This window comes from Cyclopterus lumpus, chromosome 25, assembly GCF_009769545.1.
Source record: "Cyclopterus lumpus isolate fCycLum1 chromosome 25, fCycLum1.pri, whole genome shotgun sequence".
Classification (NCBI taxonomy): domain Eukaryota; kingdom Metazoa; phylum Chordata; class Actinopteri; order Perciformes; family Cyclopteridae; genus Cyclopterus; species Cyclopterus lumpus.
This window is the reverse complement of record NC_046990.1, coordinates 9,589,638-9,603,468: the sequence shown is the minus strand read 5'-3', so window position 1 is coordinate 9,603,468 and position 13,831 is coordinate 9,589,638. Positions and strand designations below refer to the sequence as shown.

General features: G+C 44.9%; 2 protein-coding genes across 2 annotated transcripts; one reads left to right on the top strand and one right to left on the bottom strand.

Moving 5' to 3' along the window:
• The first annotated feature begins 9,583 nt into the window (after positions 1–9,583).
• On the top strand, positions 9,584–10,402 carry LOC117728128 (hepcidin-like). Its single transcript, XM_034528872.1, has 3 exons — positions 9,584–9,812; positions 9,920–9,997; positions 10,161–10,402. Exons 1-3 carry the CDS (start codon positions 9,726–9,728, stop codon positions 10,254–10,256), a joined length of 261 nt encoding a protein of 86 aa, XP_034384763.1. The 5' UTR covers positions 9,584–9,725; the 3' UTR covers positions 10,257–10,402.
• Positions 10,403–11,702: 1,300 nt separating this feature from the next.
• Positions 11,703–12,755, bottom strand: LOC117728096 (hepcidin-like). Its single transcript, XM_034528814.1, has 3 exons — positions 12,331–12,755; positions 12,146–12,223; positions 11,703–11,982 (listed from the first exon to the last, which is right to left on the bottom strand). Exons 1-3 carry the CDS (start codon positions 12,415–12,417, stop codon positions 11,887–11,889), a joined length of 261 nt encoding a protein of 86 aa, XP_034384705.1. The 5' UTR covers positions 12,418–12,755; the 3' UTR covers positions 11,703–11,886.
• Between the last annotated feature and the right edge of the window lie 1,076 nt (positions 12,756–13,831).

Below are 13,831 nucleotides of genomic sequence, written 5' to 3'. Positions count from 1 at the left end.
GGGGGGGGGGGGGGGGGGGGGGGGGGGGGGGGGGGGGCTTCAAATCCTCATATAATTAGTTTGACGTAAACACCCTGAAACTGAACGTTTCTTTTTGTATCCTAATACGTTTCTTTAAACATCTTCCCGACAATTGATCAGTTCAAAGTCCATTGCATTTGTATACTTTAATACTTTAATAAATAAAAACAACTAAGAGACACAACATCAAATTGAACTAAACTATTAATATAACTAGAACATATTAATATAAAAAAAACAATAAGAAATAAATACATTTTATTAAAGAGGGGGGGCTTAATCATTCAAGCCAACAAAGGCCACACAATTAAAATACTTACAGATTCGACTATTTAAGTGTATACTGTGTGTTGAAATACTATGGATTCTGAACAACACATGAAGGGAGTTACAGTTTATATATATACATACATATATATATATGTATGTATATATTAAGGATGTGAATTTAATTGATCTTTAGACGTTTGTTTGTTTTCTCAACAGCTGTGACCACTGCTCCCGAGTTGGAGGTCAGAGTTAACTGTCCACGACGAGGATGCTGATCCGCTGATCCCTCCGGATTCTCTCTCTTCCTCCCTGAACCCAGCAATTTCTTCACCGACCTCAGCTATCAACTTTCTTCCGATGAGTCAGCCGAGGTGGCGACTCCTCCAAGCTCATTACGACATGACTTATTGAAACCAAAAACTCTCCCTCCGATGCACGTTTCCTCTGCCTGACGCCATTAGCTACAGCCAGCGGTTGCGCCCTCTTATTACATTCACTTTGAACACGATCTGTCTCATTAAATAACAAAATTCAGTATCGCCGTGACATTCATGCCACTACAAACGTGACAATAAACATCACAGAGGGCGCCATGTGCACGGCTCACCGGCGTCCCCCGGAGCAAGGGGCCACGCTCCTGTGTACCGGCTATTCGAACGGCGCAGGAAGGCCATGACAAATGGAAATGGTATTGTGTGTGTTTTGGGTCGACCGCGCTCGCCGTCCTGTGATTTCCAGCTTCGGCCCTGATGTGGTCTGGCCCCCCGTGTGGGTTCAGAGGGCAGACCGGAGCAGCAGCAGGAGGCTGGTTCGGGGGACCTCGAAGCCAACAGGATGTCTTTAATGAACCACAGTTGTGTTTGAACTGTCGCATCTCACCATGCAAGCAGTCCATGCCGCTCAACATGAAAAAGGTTAGTGAAATAGGAAAAAGGAAGAAAGAAGAAAGAAAAAGAAAGAAAAGAGAAAAAAGAAGAAAACCTGAACATGTGGGCAAATCCAGCGAAAAACGCTGTCTCCCGAGAGAAAAGCCGCAAATCAAATGTTGGCCACGGACGAGAGGAAACGTCTTTCGGCTAACGCATTGTGGACGTTCCGAGTGACTGGGGCAGCCCCCGTGCTCTTGTTGTGTCCAAGCAAGTGTTTCCTGGTTTCCCGGCCGCAAACGTCTTCATGTCGGATTCGATGCGACCTCAGAATCAGATCGCAGCCAACGTTTCAGTGGAAACTGTAGTTTAGCTGCTTGTTGATTTATATCTGAGGGTTTAAACTCTTTTTTTGTTTTGTTTTTTTTCATTATTATGGGCAACACTGTTTTGTTTACCACGGGTTCGACTGCACTGGGATTGACCCTGCTTCATTTCTCAGGTTTGCCGTGGAGTGGCTCGACCTGTTCCGGGCCACAAGATGGCGTCGCCGGCGTGTCGTATAAGACTCGGGGGGCCTAGCTGCGGGCGCCAGCTATTGTGGCAGCGAAACAAAGGAGGGAAACATCGTTCGCATCATTATCACGATATCTCCAAAACTGCGGTGATGGTTCGGTAACTGCGAGTGTTGATGTGCTGCATATTGTTTCAATTACTCCAAAACTGTTGTTGCCATAGAAGAAGAGAAAGAAGAAAAAAAAATGCTCAAAATACTCCATGTTTGATCTTGTGGGCTCTTGTGAAACTGGAAATGAATGGTGATTAACTATAATGATGATCATCATGGTGAAAGGTTTTTGTGCCACAGGTTATTTGACCGTGTGAGCCGGTCCGCGGAGAGTCGCCCTCAGAAAAGGAAAGCCCCTTGAAACGATTACAGCTCGCCAAATATTGTCCGCAGATAAACTTGTGTCGTATTGAATTGAGAAAAAAAAAAGAAAGAAAGAAGAAAAAAAAAGGACAATAGCTCAGACACAAATTCCGTGAACGTGTGACAAACGTGGTTCCCTCTCTCTCTCTCTCCACGTTGCATGGCAGTTGGGAACAAATTAACTTCTTCAGTTTTTATTTGTGTGGTGTCGTAGAGTGAGAAAGAAAATATGGGATATGGCTTATGGTTAAAGTAGGCACTAAAGCAAAAGGTGGTAATTGGGATCATAAACACTCACTTTCCCCCATTTACCGCTCTAATGAAGCGCTCTTGTTCATTCTGAGCAGCCGAATCGTCAGAAACACAGCATCCACAAATACAGAGCGTACAGGCAGTCACAGGCGTACAGCGGCGTACAGGTCGAGGCCTGATCCTTGAGCGGCATGCTAGGCTGCTGCTACCTGATATGTAAAGGCCAGTTTGAACATTTTGTGTGAAGAACAATAGAAACATTAATAATCGCTGAGTTTCCATCCTTTCTTTTTTTCTTATTCATGAAATTCTGAACTAGGAAATTGTCATCCAAGCTCTTATGCGACGGCGTGGAGCACATCGAGATAAACAGCTGCTGGACCCAATTCAAATCAGTTTATTTTGTATAGCCCAAAAATCACAAATTTGCCTCAGAGGGCTTTACAATCTGTACACATGCGACATCCCTGACCTTTGACCCCACATCGGATCAGGAAAAAACTCACAGAGGAGGATCCCTCTCCCCAGATGGAGAGAAGCAATAGATGTCATGTGTACAGATGCACAGCGTTACAGAGTTACAACACATTCAATGAATATGACAGTGTGGTGCACACAAAGAGATGACCTATCAAACCTAAAAAGTAACACAACATAATGAAGAAGACATGATGCAAGTGTGGCATTTATGTTCCAAGTCTCCTCATAGATCCACCAAGAGCTGATGGCGTCTTTTTGTAAAAATACTAATTGAAAACGTGCATTAAAACAGAGGGCTTGAAACACACTTGTGTGGCGGCACCTAGTGGTGAGGTTGCAGATTGCAACCAATTGAAGCGTCTACTCTACCGTGAACGGCCCTTATCTAGAGCCAGTGTTTTGGTATTTCCGTTCTGGGCTACCGTAGAAACACGTTGAATGCTTCCTGTGGTGGCGGGGGCGTGGTTAGGCTCAGCTGCAGAGGGGTGTGGGGGGAGTGGTTCAGGGAACAGGTGCCGGGATCAAGGCCTGAGTGACTCTGCCCTATATAAAGGTGGAGACAGATGCAGAGAGCAGAGGCACAGAGTTGAATAAAGAATATTCCTAAATACACATGACATGACCACCCTGCCTTCAATGCTGACTGCAGCCCCATTTCCACAACAGAGTAGTATTTGTGGTGTTTTTTTTAGTTTTTGTTCAGACATGCTGAGAATCACTGCTTACATCCGATTAAACGTGAAACATAAGAACACATCCCTCTTTAGGAGAGGCCCGCCCAGCGTGGAACAGCACTGGGCAGAACAGCAAATGCAAAAATTGGTAAAGGTTGAAACGCTGATGCAGGGAGCTGGCAATAGAAACGGACATTTGATCACAGGAAAATATTACAGACGATTACTTTTTGGCGGAGCGAAGGTCGTTTTTTAAGCTGTGAAACAAAACGGAACATTCTCGAAGAAATTGACATAAAGAGTATATCTGCGAACGGATACATTGGTTTCAGCCTCACGCACAAAACACACTCACAGTCGTGCACGAAGATGGAGTGTCTTCGGGAAAGCGTGATCGTAAAAGTGCATTTTACAGCGAAAGTAAAACGTAAGCGTCGGGATCGTGACAGGGTCGGACATAATTCTTCGCTTTACTTAATCTATTCTTCTGCAATTGACCATGCAAATGTGACTGCGTTTGGTCTCCGCTTGTGTCTTTATAGACGCAGTCCTCACTGGAGGAGGGAGCTGGTTTTACTGTTGATCTGGGTTCTGACCAGGTTCTCCTCATGGCCCGGGGTTCGGCTGCTGTAATGCAGGGCTCATGAAATGTCTCCGTTGCTTTGTATGAAGCGTCAGAGGGCCGAGGACGTCAGAAGGAAATGCCCAAGAATAATAAGCAGCTCGGGGTGGATTCTCACTGGTTTGACAGACGCTTCATTACGACTGGAAGTGTTTAACCGAACGTTACGCCCGCCCACTGGCTGCTTAGATTAGGATCTGTTTAACATTCTTCTCTTTCCACCCTTTAGAAAGCAACGCATATCTATTAGGCCATCTGCGTTTCCAGCTCAACCCCACTTTCTAAACATGATTCTCCTCGACTTTGCCTCTCGCCCGGTACAGGGCGCGTTAATTCACCGTAATCCTTTTGAAGAGGGGAGCCGGAGGAAGCTCGCCCAGTCCGTGTGTTCCCTTCGCCTCTCCAAGTCCAAATGCCGTGTGGCATGTTTGACATAGCGAGGGGAAGAGTAACGCAGGTTGTCAGGTCGGAAAGAGCCGGGCCTGCAAGGCCACGGCAATCAGGAGAACTCGGCCCGGCGCTAGGCACGACTTCAATAAAATACCTCCAGTCCTGCTTTTAAAAAGCATTAGTCCGGGGCAAATTAAAAAGTAGAGTGCAATTAAAAGAAATCACTGTGTAAATGTTAGCATGTGGAAGTTTTTCTCCCCCCCCACCCCCCCCCCTTTCCTCCTAGCTGAACAAAGAATGTCCCAGAGGCAGAGCTGCGCAGCTGCTGAATATTACTACGCCCATGTGTTTTAAATAAGACCCCATTATAATCAAAATCATAAAAAAGGTAATGTGGCTCTCTTAAACATTTAAATTTAAGTTAACCAATGTAGAGTTCAAGCCTTTGCGAGCATTCTTCTTCTTTTTTCGGTGGTCCTAATTGAATCTTGAGAAGAAACCGATTAAGCGACCATCAAAAGAAGCAATTATTTGTCACAAATATATTGCTCCGTTGGACGCGTTTAAAGAAATGGTTCACGTGATTACAAGTTCTATTTCTGTGAACGTTTCTGCTCTTTTGACCAGATTGCGAATCCGGGGAAATTCCCCGGTTATGAAAGAGTTTACGGGGCATGTTGACTGAAACGATGTCATTCCCAAAGAGCTCAACACTACGCGGGCTCTGCATTGTTGCACAATGCTAACAATCTTTGTTGCAAGTGTCACACCCCCCTCACACAAACTCATTCTCCACATATTTCATATTTCCCATCAACGACAATGCAGGCAGATGGCTGGTGGTCTTATCCAGCGCAACGTCCAAGTCAATAAGCAGGTAGTAGACTGTTGTGGACCAGATGTAACCTGCAACACTTCGAGCCTTCTTGGAGATCAAAAGAAAAGAAAAGAAATAGATAAAAAAACGTGAGGAAAAAAACAACTTCCTACTTAGACAATCTGCAGATGTCAGAGGAGCTCATGCAAATTGGATTGGAAGTGAGTTCGTTATCAAAGAAACCAGAGGAGAGCATTGCGGATACATTCTGTGGGGCCCTCTGCTGTGCAGCAGTCTGCTGTGCTCAACCCGTTAGTTAAAAGTCACTGAGGGTGTCGCCTCACACCAGGACAGATGAGTTTCCATGGGAGGAACGAAGACGTCTGGCCAAATCCACTTTTCCCCCTCATTAAAATGGATATTTCCGAGCTGTCAGAGGGTGAAGTCTGGGTTTTCGGAGAGAGTCTCGCTGACAGTGGGCTTCCTTTCCCCCGTAGGTTCAATATCTCCCGTGGCTCTCCCTCCCACCGCGCCGTATAGCGGGTTACCGTCGGGTCCCAAGTCCGTGCAGCTCTGGCAGGCCGTTCACTTTTTCACTTGGCGGCGCACACTAATTTACTGAGACTCTACACTGTTTTGGGTCGGCGGCGGTGCATTTCCCACGTTCCAGCTGCGAAAATATATCATTAGTCCCTCATCGTGTAATGCTTGCCACGTTTACGTTATAAAAGCCGTGTGAAAAGCGACATTGGATAAAACGGGAGCGATTTCCAGCGCGCCTCACTTTGACCGCCCCGCTCGGAAATAAGTGGTGTGGGCGTCGAGGATTTGAAGAGGGGACGAGATTCAGTGTTGAAAAGGCAATTTTGCTTACTAAATACTCCTGGGTGGCTGGAAGACTAAGCATTTCCATGGCGAATGTCTCCAATAACGTGTTACAGCCATACGAGTGCAAGCCTTTTTACGAGCCTGCCTTGAAAGTTATATGGATTAATTAACTTTCCAGGCAAATTAAGATTCCATGCTAATTGCAGTCTAGGTACGTTTAATGAGATCTAAACAGAAGATGGGTACTGCGCAAATAAGACCCCCCCCCCCACCCACCCACGTTTACTCGCTGGTATAATGCGCAATAAAAAATAGAAGAGAACCTTGTTTACGTCTCCGGGGCGAAGACCGAGCGACTTCACATGCGGGCCCGACGCAGATCTGCCGGTGGAGTGCGACCCACGCCCAGGAGTCGAGCGAAGACCCTTTTTTGGCACGAGACCACAGCCCCCTCTGGGTTCTCTTCACTTCACAAACATTTTTACAGGCCGCGACCGAGCGGGCCGCAGCAGACAGCTCTGCCACCTCAAGACAGCTGCCCCGCGCGGCCACACGAGACGGCTAAATATACCGCCTCCCAGGGAGCCCGGGCGAGTACAGAGGCCAGTCGGCTCCGGCTGGCTAGCTTGTGGCTTAATTAGCTAACGCAGGACACGGGCGCAGCTAATTAAAGGCCGGTGGAAGCTCTTTGACTGGATGCTTTGTAGGTTTCTCCACGTGGCGACCACAATGCAAATGGCCTCTCGTATCACTCATCGATGCCATATTGCACACCCAGTCCGCCCCCCCACCCCCCCCCACACACACACTTCACATGTTTACTCCCTGTTTAGCATTTTAGTCGGTGCTCCTACCTATCCGGATTACTTAGAGACTAGCTTCTACACCTCCATTCCTCATTTTCCTTAACTTAAGTGCACAAGCGATTCATGTGGCAGCAATTTTTGGCCGGCCGACACCCAGTGGTGAATGTGCCTGACCCCCTCTGGCCCTCCCCTCCCCCGACACCCTCTGGAAAGCCACATCTATTGCAGGATCCCTCCAGGGCCCTCGCTCGCGGCCCCAGCCCATTAAAGCCGTTGTGTGTGTGTGAGTGTGTGTGTGTGTATGTGTGTGTGTGTGTGTGCGTGTGTGCATCTACGTGTTGGAGGTATTACAGCCGACAAAACGCCGTTCTGGTTATGCATGTGACTTCAGCAATGAGCATGGCTGTATTAAAACGCATAAAACATTTTCAGAAGCTCTGTCGAAAACAGCCTCACTGCGCCGATTTAATGAAAGTCATAAGCATCCATGCTACTTAATTAAAAACAGTGTGCCTTTTGCAGCGCTATTTATATCTTTTATCAGGTTTAGTGGAAAGGAATAAAACGGCGCTTAAATGAATGCACAATCCACTGATGCATTTATTACGTCCTCATATATTTGGAAGTAGAGCCGCAGTTTAACGTAGTTTTCTGCGTTCGCAGTGGCAGAACACGTTTTTTTGTTAGTGCAAGGGCTCCCGTTAAGTCGTTTCATTGCCACAGCAAAAGCAGTGGCCTTTGACTCCTGTGCAGAAGACATCATCCACTTACAAGCTCTCACAATAAAAAGCCATGCGCGCCGTAATAAGCCTCGCTTTGTTTCTAATACATCCAAGTGAAAACATTTATTGGACTAATTACGATGGTCTCCCATCGGATTTTCTTCCTGTGTTACACATGCGTTGGCAACGTTCCCAGTATTGTGTGTCAAATGCGTCTCCGTCTGCGGTGCGTACTGCCAGAGAGAGGCAAGGAAGGGGAGGAGAGCAACAACGGAGAGGCAAAACGAGGTGTAGCGGATTAGCGCGGTGGCTGCCGTGCGTGCTTCTGATGGCCGGAGGCCGCAATCAGTACCCGTCCTGATTTTCACACAGAAACGATGGAATGTTTTTTTTTTTTTTTTTTTTTTGAGGGAGCGTGTAAAAAAGGTCCGGGGCCCCGGAACTGTTTGATTACCCGTGGTGCCCGAGTGTGGTGCAAGGAGCGCAGTGGGCTGATGTGGTGGGCTTTGGCAGCAATTAGGCTGTCGAGTTGAGCTAATTCCTACCAGGAGAAATTGGGAGGGGGAAAAAGGGGGGGCGGTGGGGGAGATCTGAACAGAGACCCAAACAGGATGTTGTTGAGACGGGGACGGATGGGGTCAATGCCCTAAACCCCAGCAGAGAGGTGTACAGTATCGATTGGGTCAACAGTTGCTGTTATTGGACAGAATATTGGCAGCCAGGGCCAAAACAAGTACGCTTATATGTTTAGGTTTTGGTTTCGTACAGCATTGAAACGTAGCAAATGTAATGAGGGTTTTTGACATCGATAAACACAAACAAAAGATATATACTTTTATGTCAAATATTAAACAAATTGGGCTAAATGAATGTACGACATAAACACTAAATAAATATCAATAATTTATTTATTTTTTGTTGTTGTGGCTGTATATCACCTGGTTCTCAAGCTCAACGTTTTGCGAGGCTGTGTGTGTGTGTGTGTGTGTGCGTGTGCGTGTGTGTGTTTGTGTGTGTGTGTAATTGTAATGCTCTTGAGTATGAAGTCGGTGTTTGGAGTCCCAGAAGACTTTGCTGCTCTCACACGGTTAACAGTCAAAAAAACATCCTTCACTTTCTCTTAACATCTGACATGAATAATGTTATTATGTTCACATGATTGCACCGTTTAGACTTAATTTTGCAAGTTGGTCCATCATGACTCGACCTAATGTGCCATAGAAAGATAAGACGAGGTAGTACTTAACGAAATACGGGCTGATTCCAGCACTTCTGGAGCCATTTGTGGTTGTTGACACTGACGCTGTGGTCATCGGGGTTATCAAATGATGAGATGGAAGGGGATTTTGGTTATTGCAATGGATATTGGAAACTATTGAGGTCGTTCAACTATGCTTCTTAATTATACTGCATGTGCCAGAGAGATGCTTCGAGCTCCGAGTGTGTAGGAAACCATAGAGTCTGCTATGTTTTCTGTTTAGAATCTGACTACACAATTCAAATTTAAAAAAAAATGTATTCAATAAAAAAAGGGGGGGATTTTGCACACTTTCTGCTAACATGACGACGTACAGAAGCTTTAGTAACGTCTTTTCATGTCAAAATTAATGTATGACAAAAGTTCAACAAAGTCCGCACCCCACAGGTTACATTTGTTCTACTAATGCCAAGAATTCAGTTATTTCTTTCAACAGTTAGTAAAAAAAAATGATCGAGCTTCTTAAGAAGTAAGACAACAAAAAGTAATAATTCATTTAATGTAACAACTGTGGCAGACAAACAAAAACAGAATTTCCCAGTCTTCAGGAATTTCCCAGTCTTCAGGAATTTCCCAGTCGCAGGCTCACGTAGGGATGCTGGGAATAGGGAGTGTGGCAAGTGCTGTCAGAGATGATGCAACAGTGGTCCAAGTGAGTACAAATACCAGCACATTTGACACATTCAGGCATCCGACAGGAGAACTCAGAGGAGCTGACGAGAGTCACCAAACGATCTGAAGAAACACGACTTGAGTAGACACCTGAAAACCAGTCCGACCGTGCAGAGATGAAGACATTCCCCGTTGCTGTTGCAGTGGCCGTCGTGCTCACCTTCATTTGTGTTCAGCAGAGCTCTGCCGTCCCAGCCGCTGAGGTAGGGGACTTGACTCGTACCCATTTAATTCACTCATCGTCTATAAATGTTTTGTCCAGATCCTAAAATGTGGCTCCTTGTTGTCAACGTCTACGACTCATCAACAGGTGCGGGAGCCGGGGGAGCCGATGAGCGTTGACAACCCAGCTGCTGACCACGAGGAGACGTCCCTGGACTCATGGATGGTACGTGTTCACTTGGCTGAATGAATGTGGCCCAAGACAATGAGCTCATTTAGGTGTGAGTGGATGCCCTGATGCTCCCCTGAAGGAGGGAGAAACAACAGAGGGGAGGGATGATGCCGGAGAGGCGACACGTCTCTCATCTGTCTTTTTGACCCCCACACAGATGCCGTACAACAACAGAGAGAAGCGCGGCGTCAAGTGCAAATTCTGCTGCAACTGCTGCAACCGCGGGGTCTGCGGATTGTGCTGCAAATTCTGAGGAGTCCTGCTCCAACATCCACCAACGGAGTCTTCGAGAAAATGCAACATTTTGATTTGTATTTCTGGATGTAAATCATTATTGGTCAGTGAAGGCGTCTGTATCATCCTCGTGTTCTGCTAAATGTCTATTAAAAGTGATTGAGCAATACCTTTTTTATTGTCATTCATCCTCTTTCTTCTAAAATATCTGTCCCTCATTTGGCACACAACACACTCAACATTTCTTTTGCAACACTTAGACGGATTGCAGTGTCACAAAATACCACATTGAACTGTAGACACTCACTCAGTCGTCTTAGTTAAGAAGCAGAAACCAGCAGACAAGTTGGGGTGAAGACTAAAACGCTGACTTCCGTTCCAGCGGCGCTTCCACCCAAGTCAAAACACTAACACGTGAAGATTAAAAATGATTCAGTATAGATTCGGAGATGTCCTTAATGCATTATAATTGTATTCATCAACTGTACCTCGCCCCATAGAAGCTCCATGTATACAAAGCTGAAATGTGTTTCAGATGTGGTATATAGAGGTTGGCTCCTTTCTACACTGTAACGGGCTTTGCACAAAGGAGAAGTCCTTTTGGTATGACTTCTGTAATGCCTTACTAAGATCACAGGGGTTACCTTTCCATTGGATCGTGAGCTATGTTTACTGGTAAACTTCACGACTTTCAACCGGTCTTTAACGACGCTCCAAATTAAACTTGGAGAAATTGCTTTATGTGTGGCCAGGAAATGTATAGCAATGACCTGGAAATCTCTCATAGACAGATGGTTTGTGGAAATGAACGGTTGTATTCCTCTTGAAAAGATTACATATAGTCTCAGAAAGAAATATCATTTATCTTGGAGAATCTTGCAGCCTTATTTTGAGTACATGGGTACAACACTAACAGCACCATAGGAAAGTAACTATTTGGAGCTCTGAATTACAATGCAATCTCTTTGTGCCATGACACCCTATGCACCAACCTTTTGTCTGTCTTGGTTTTTTTTTTGGGGGGGGGGGGATTATCTATTTACTTAATTCTTTTATTTACTTAATTTGATTTCATCTACTTCTGTATTTTTTCTTTCTTAACTTATTGTTGTTCAAATATTTAGAAAAATAAAATAGTCACAGTTTGTAAAACCCTCCCCCAATCCAACAAATAAAAGAGTCACTGTGCAATTAAAGTTAGGGTCCCTTTTGATTCTTGAGTAACTTCAGTCTTTCCAAACATATTGCGAAATAACCTAAATCCTCTCAAAGCCCTTCTGACCCGAGGACCATAAATGATAACATCGACGTAGGCAAACAGAAACATGAATGGTTGGACTATACAGCTGATGTTTGACTTTTAAGAACATCTCCTAATCTATACTGAATCATATTTGTTCTTCACGTGTGGTATTTATTCATCATCAACCCCATGTTACTGCAGCCAAATGAAACACTGAGTTTTGAGGTATTGCTCAATCACTTTTAATAGATATTTATCAGAACACAAGGATGATACAGACGCCTTCACTGACCAATAATGATTTACATCCAGAAACAGCCTGAACACTTTTTCAAATTGCACGAATACAAATCAAACTGTTGCATTTTCTCGAAGACACCGTTGGTGGATGTTGGAGCAGGACTCCTCAGAATCTGCAGCACAGTCCGCAGACCCCGCGGGTGCAGCAGTTGCAGCAGAATTTGCACCTGACGCCGCGCTTCTCTCTGTTGTTGTACGGCATCTGTGTGGGGGTCAAAAAGACAGATGAGAGACGTGTCGCCTCTCCGGCATCATCCCTCCCCTCTGTTGTTTCTCCCTCCTTCAGGGGAGCATCAGGGCATCCACTCACACCTAAATGAGCTCATTGTCTTGGGCCACATTCATTCAGCCAAGTGAACACGTACCATCCATGAGTCCAGGGACGTCTCCTCGTGGTCAGCAGCTGGGTTGTCAACGCTCATCGGCTCCCCCGGCTCCCGCACCTGTTGATGAGTCGTAGACGTTGACAACAAGGAGCCACATTTTAGGATCTGGACAAAACATTTATAGACGATGAGTGAATTAAATGGGTACGAGTCAAGTCCCCTACCTCAGCGGCTGGGACGGCAGAGCTCTGCTGAACACAAATGAAGGTGAGCACGACGGCCACTGCAACAGCAACGGGGAATGTCTTCATCTCTGCACGGTCGGACTGGTTTTCAGGTGTCTACTCAAGTCGTGTTTCTTCAGATCGTTTGGTGACTCTCGTCAGCTCCTCTGAGTTCTCCTGTCGGATGCCTGAATGTGTCAAATGTGCTGGTATTTGTACTCACTTGGACCACTGTTGCATCATCTCTGACAGCACTTGCCACACTCCCTATTCCCAGCATCCCTACGTGAGCCTGCGACTGGGAAATTCCTGAAGACTGGGAAATTCTGTTTTTGTTTGTCTGCCACAGTTGTTACATTAAATGAATTATGACTTTTTGTTGTCTTACTTCTTAAGAAGCTCGATCATACAGCACGCGTATACGTAATTGATCAAAAGAAAATGCGAGCAACGGAAACTGACTTGATGCAGAATGAATCATGATTTATGAAGCGTATGACTTCCATACACATCTGTGTATATACATAAATCAATAATGTTTTTTTATATTTCTACTAACTGTTGAAAGAAATAACTACGAATTATTGGCATTAGTAGAACAAATGTAACCTGTGGGGTGTGGACTTTGTTGAACTTTTGTCATACATTAATTTTTACATGAAACATTTCTTCTGTATCTGAGTTCATTTCGAAATGATATGTGTGGAGCGATGTTGTTCCCTCTTTCTTTGCAATTGTTTAAAGGTGTCCGACAATCAGCCAAACTTTCAATTATACCTCAAATAAACATGAATATACATAAATCAATAATGTTTTTTTTTTTTTACTAACTGATGAAAGAAGTAACTATGAATTCTTGGCATTAGTAGAACAAATGTAACCTGTGGGGTGTGGACTTTGTTGAACTTTTGTCATACATTAATTTTTACATGACATTTTACATGACAATTAAAGTTAGGGTCCCTTTGATTCTTGAGTAACTTCAGTTTTTCCAAACATATTGCAAAATAACCCAAATCCCTTGCCTGCTGCTCTCGAAGCCCTTCTGACCCGAGTACCTTAAATGATGACATCGACGTCGGCAAACAGAAAGAATGATCCGTGAATGGTTGGATCGGTTGGACTATACAGCGGATGTTTGAGTCTAATTCCCATCTCATCCTGGATCTGTGTAATCCTGGTTTTGGGCCCTCAATCAATACATTTTAGAAATAAACTTGTACACATTTTTCTACGTTAGTTAACACAGGTAGAGTCATTCCAGGGCCCAGGTTGTGCTATATTGTCAGAATGTTTAAACTGTAAAATATAGGAAGGTTCTTCCATGTCTCTCAAAAGGAAAATGTATGCATTTTCTTTTAATATATCTTTTATAAATCGCACATGAGCACACCGTATATTTCAAAACGCGCGCAGCAACTTCTTCACATGGAACTGTATATTCTTCCTGTAGAAAATAATGGTTCCTGGTTGATTTCATATTGCAACAGACACTGGGCCC

What these genes read in the sequence shown, in the direction of transcription:
- LOC117728128 (XM_034528872.1), top strand. Translation starts at nt 9,726, where the DNA reads ATGAAGACATTCCCCGTTGCTGTTGCAGTGGCCGTCGTGCTCACCTTC. An exon ending in CTGCCGTCCCAGCCGCTGAG is followed by an intron (nt 9,813 to 9,919) that starts GTAGGGGACTTG and finishes ACTCATCAACAG; the next exon opens with GTGCGGGAGCCGGGGGAGCC. An exon ending in CGTCCCTGGACTCATGGATG is followed by an intron (nt 9,998 to 10,160) that starts GTACGTGTTCAC and finishes ACCCCCACACAG; the next exon opens with ATGCCGTACAACAACAGAGA.
- LOC117728096 (XM_034528814.1), bottom strand. Translation starts at nt 12,417, where the DNA reads ATGAAGACATTCCCCGTTGCTGTTGCAGTGGCCGTCGTGCTCACCTTC. An exon ending in CTGCCGTCCCAGCCGCTGAG is followed by an intron (nt 12,224 to 12,330) that starts GTAGGGGACTTG and finishes ACTCATCAACAG; the next exon opens with GTGCGGGAGCCGGGGGAGCC. An exon ending in CGTCCCTGGACTCATGGATG is followed by an intron (nt 11,983 to 12,145) that starts GTACGTGTTCAC and finishes ACCCCCACACAG; the next exon opens with ATGCCGTACAACAACAGAGA.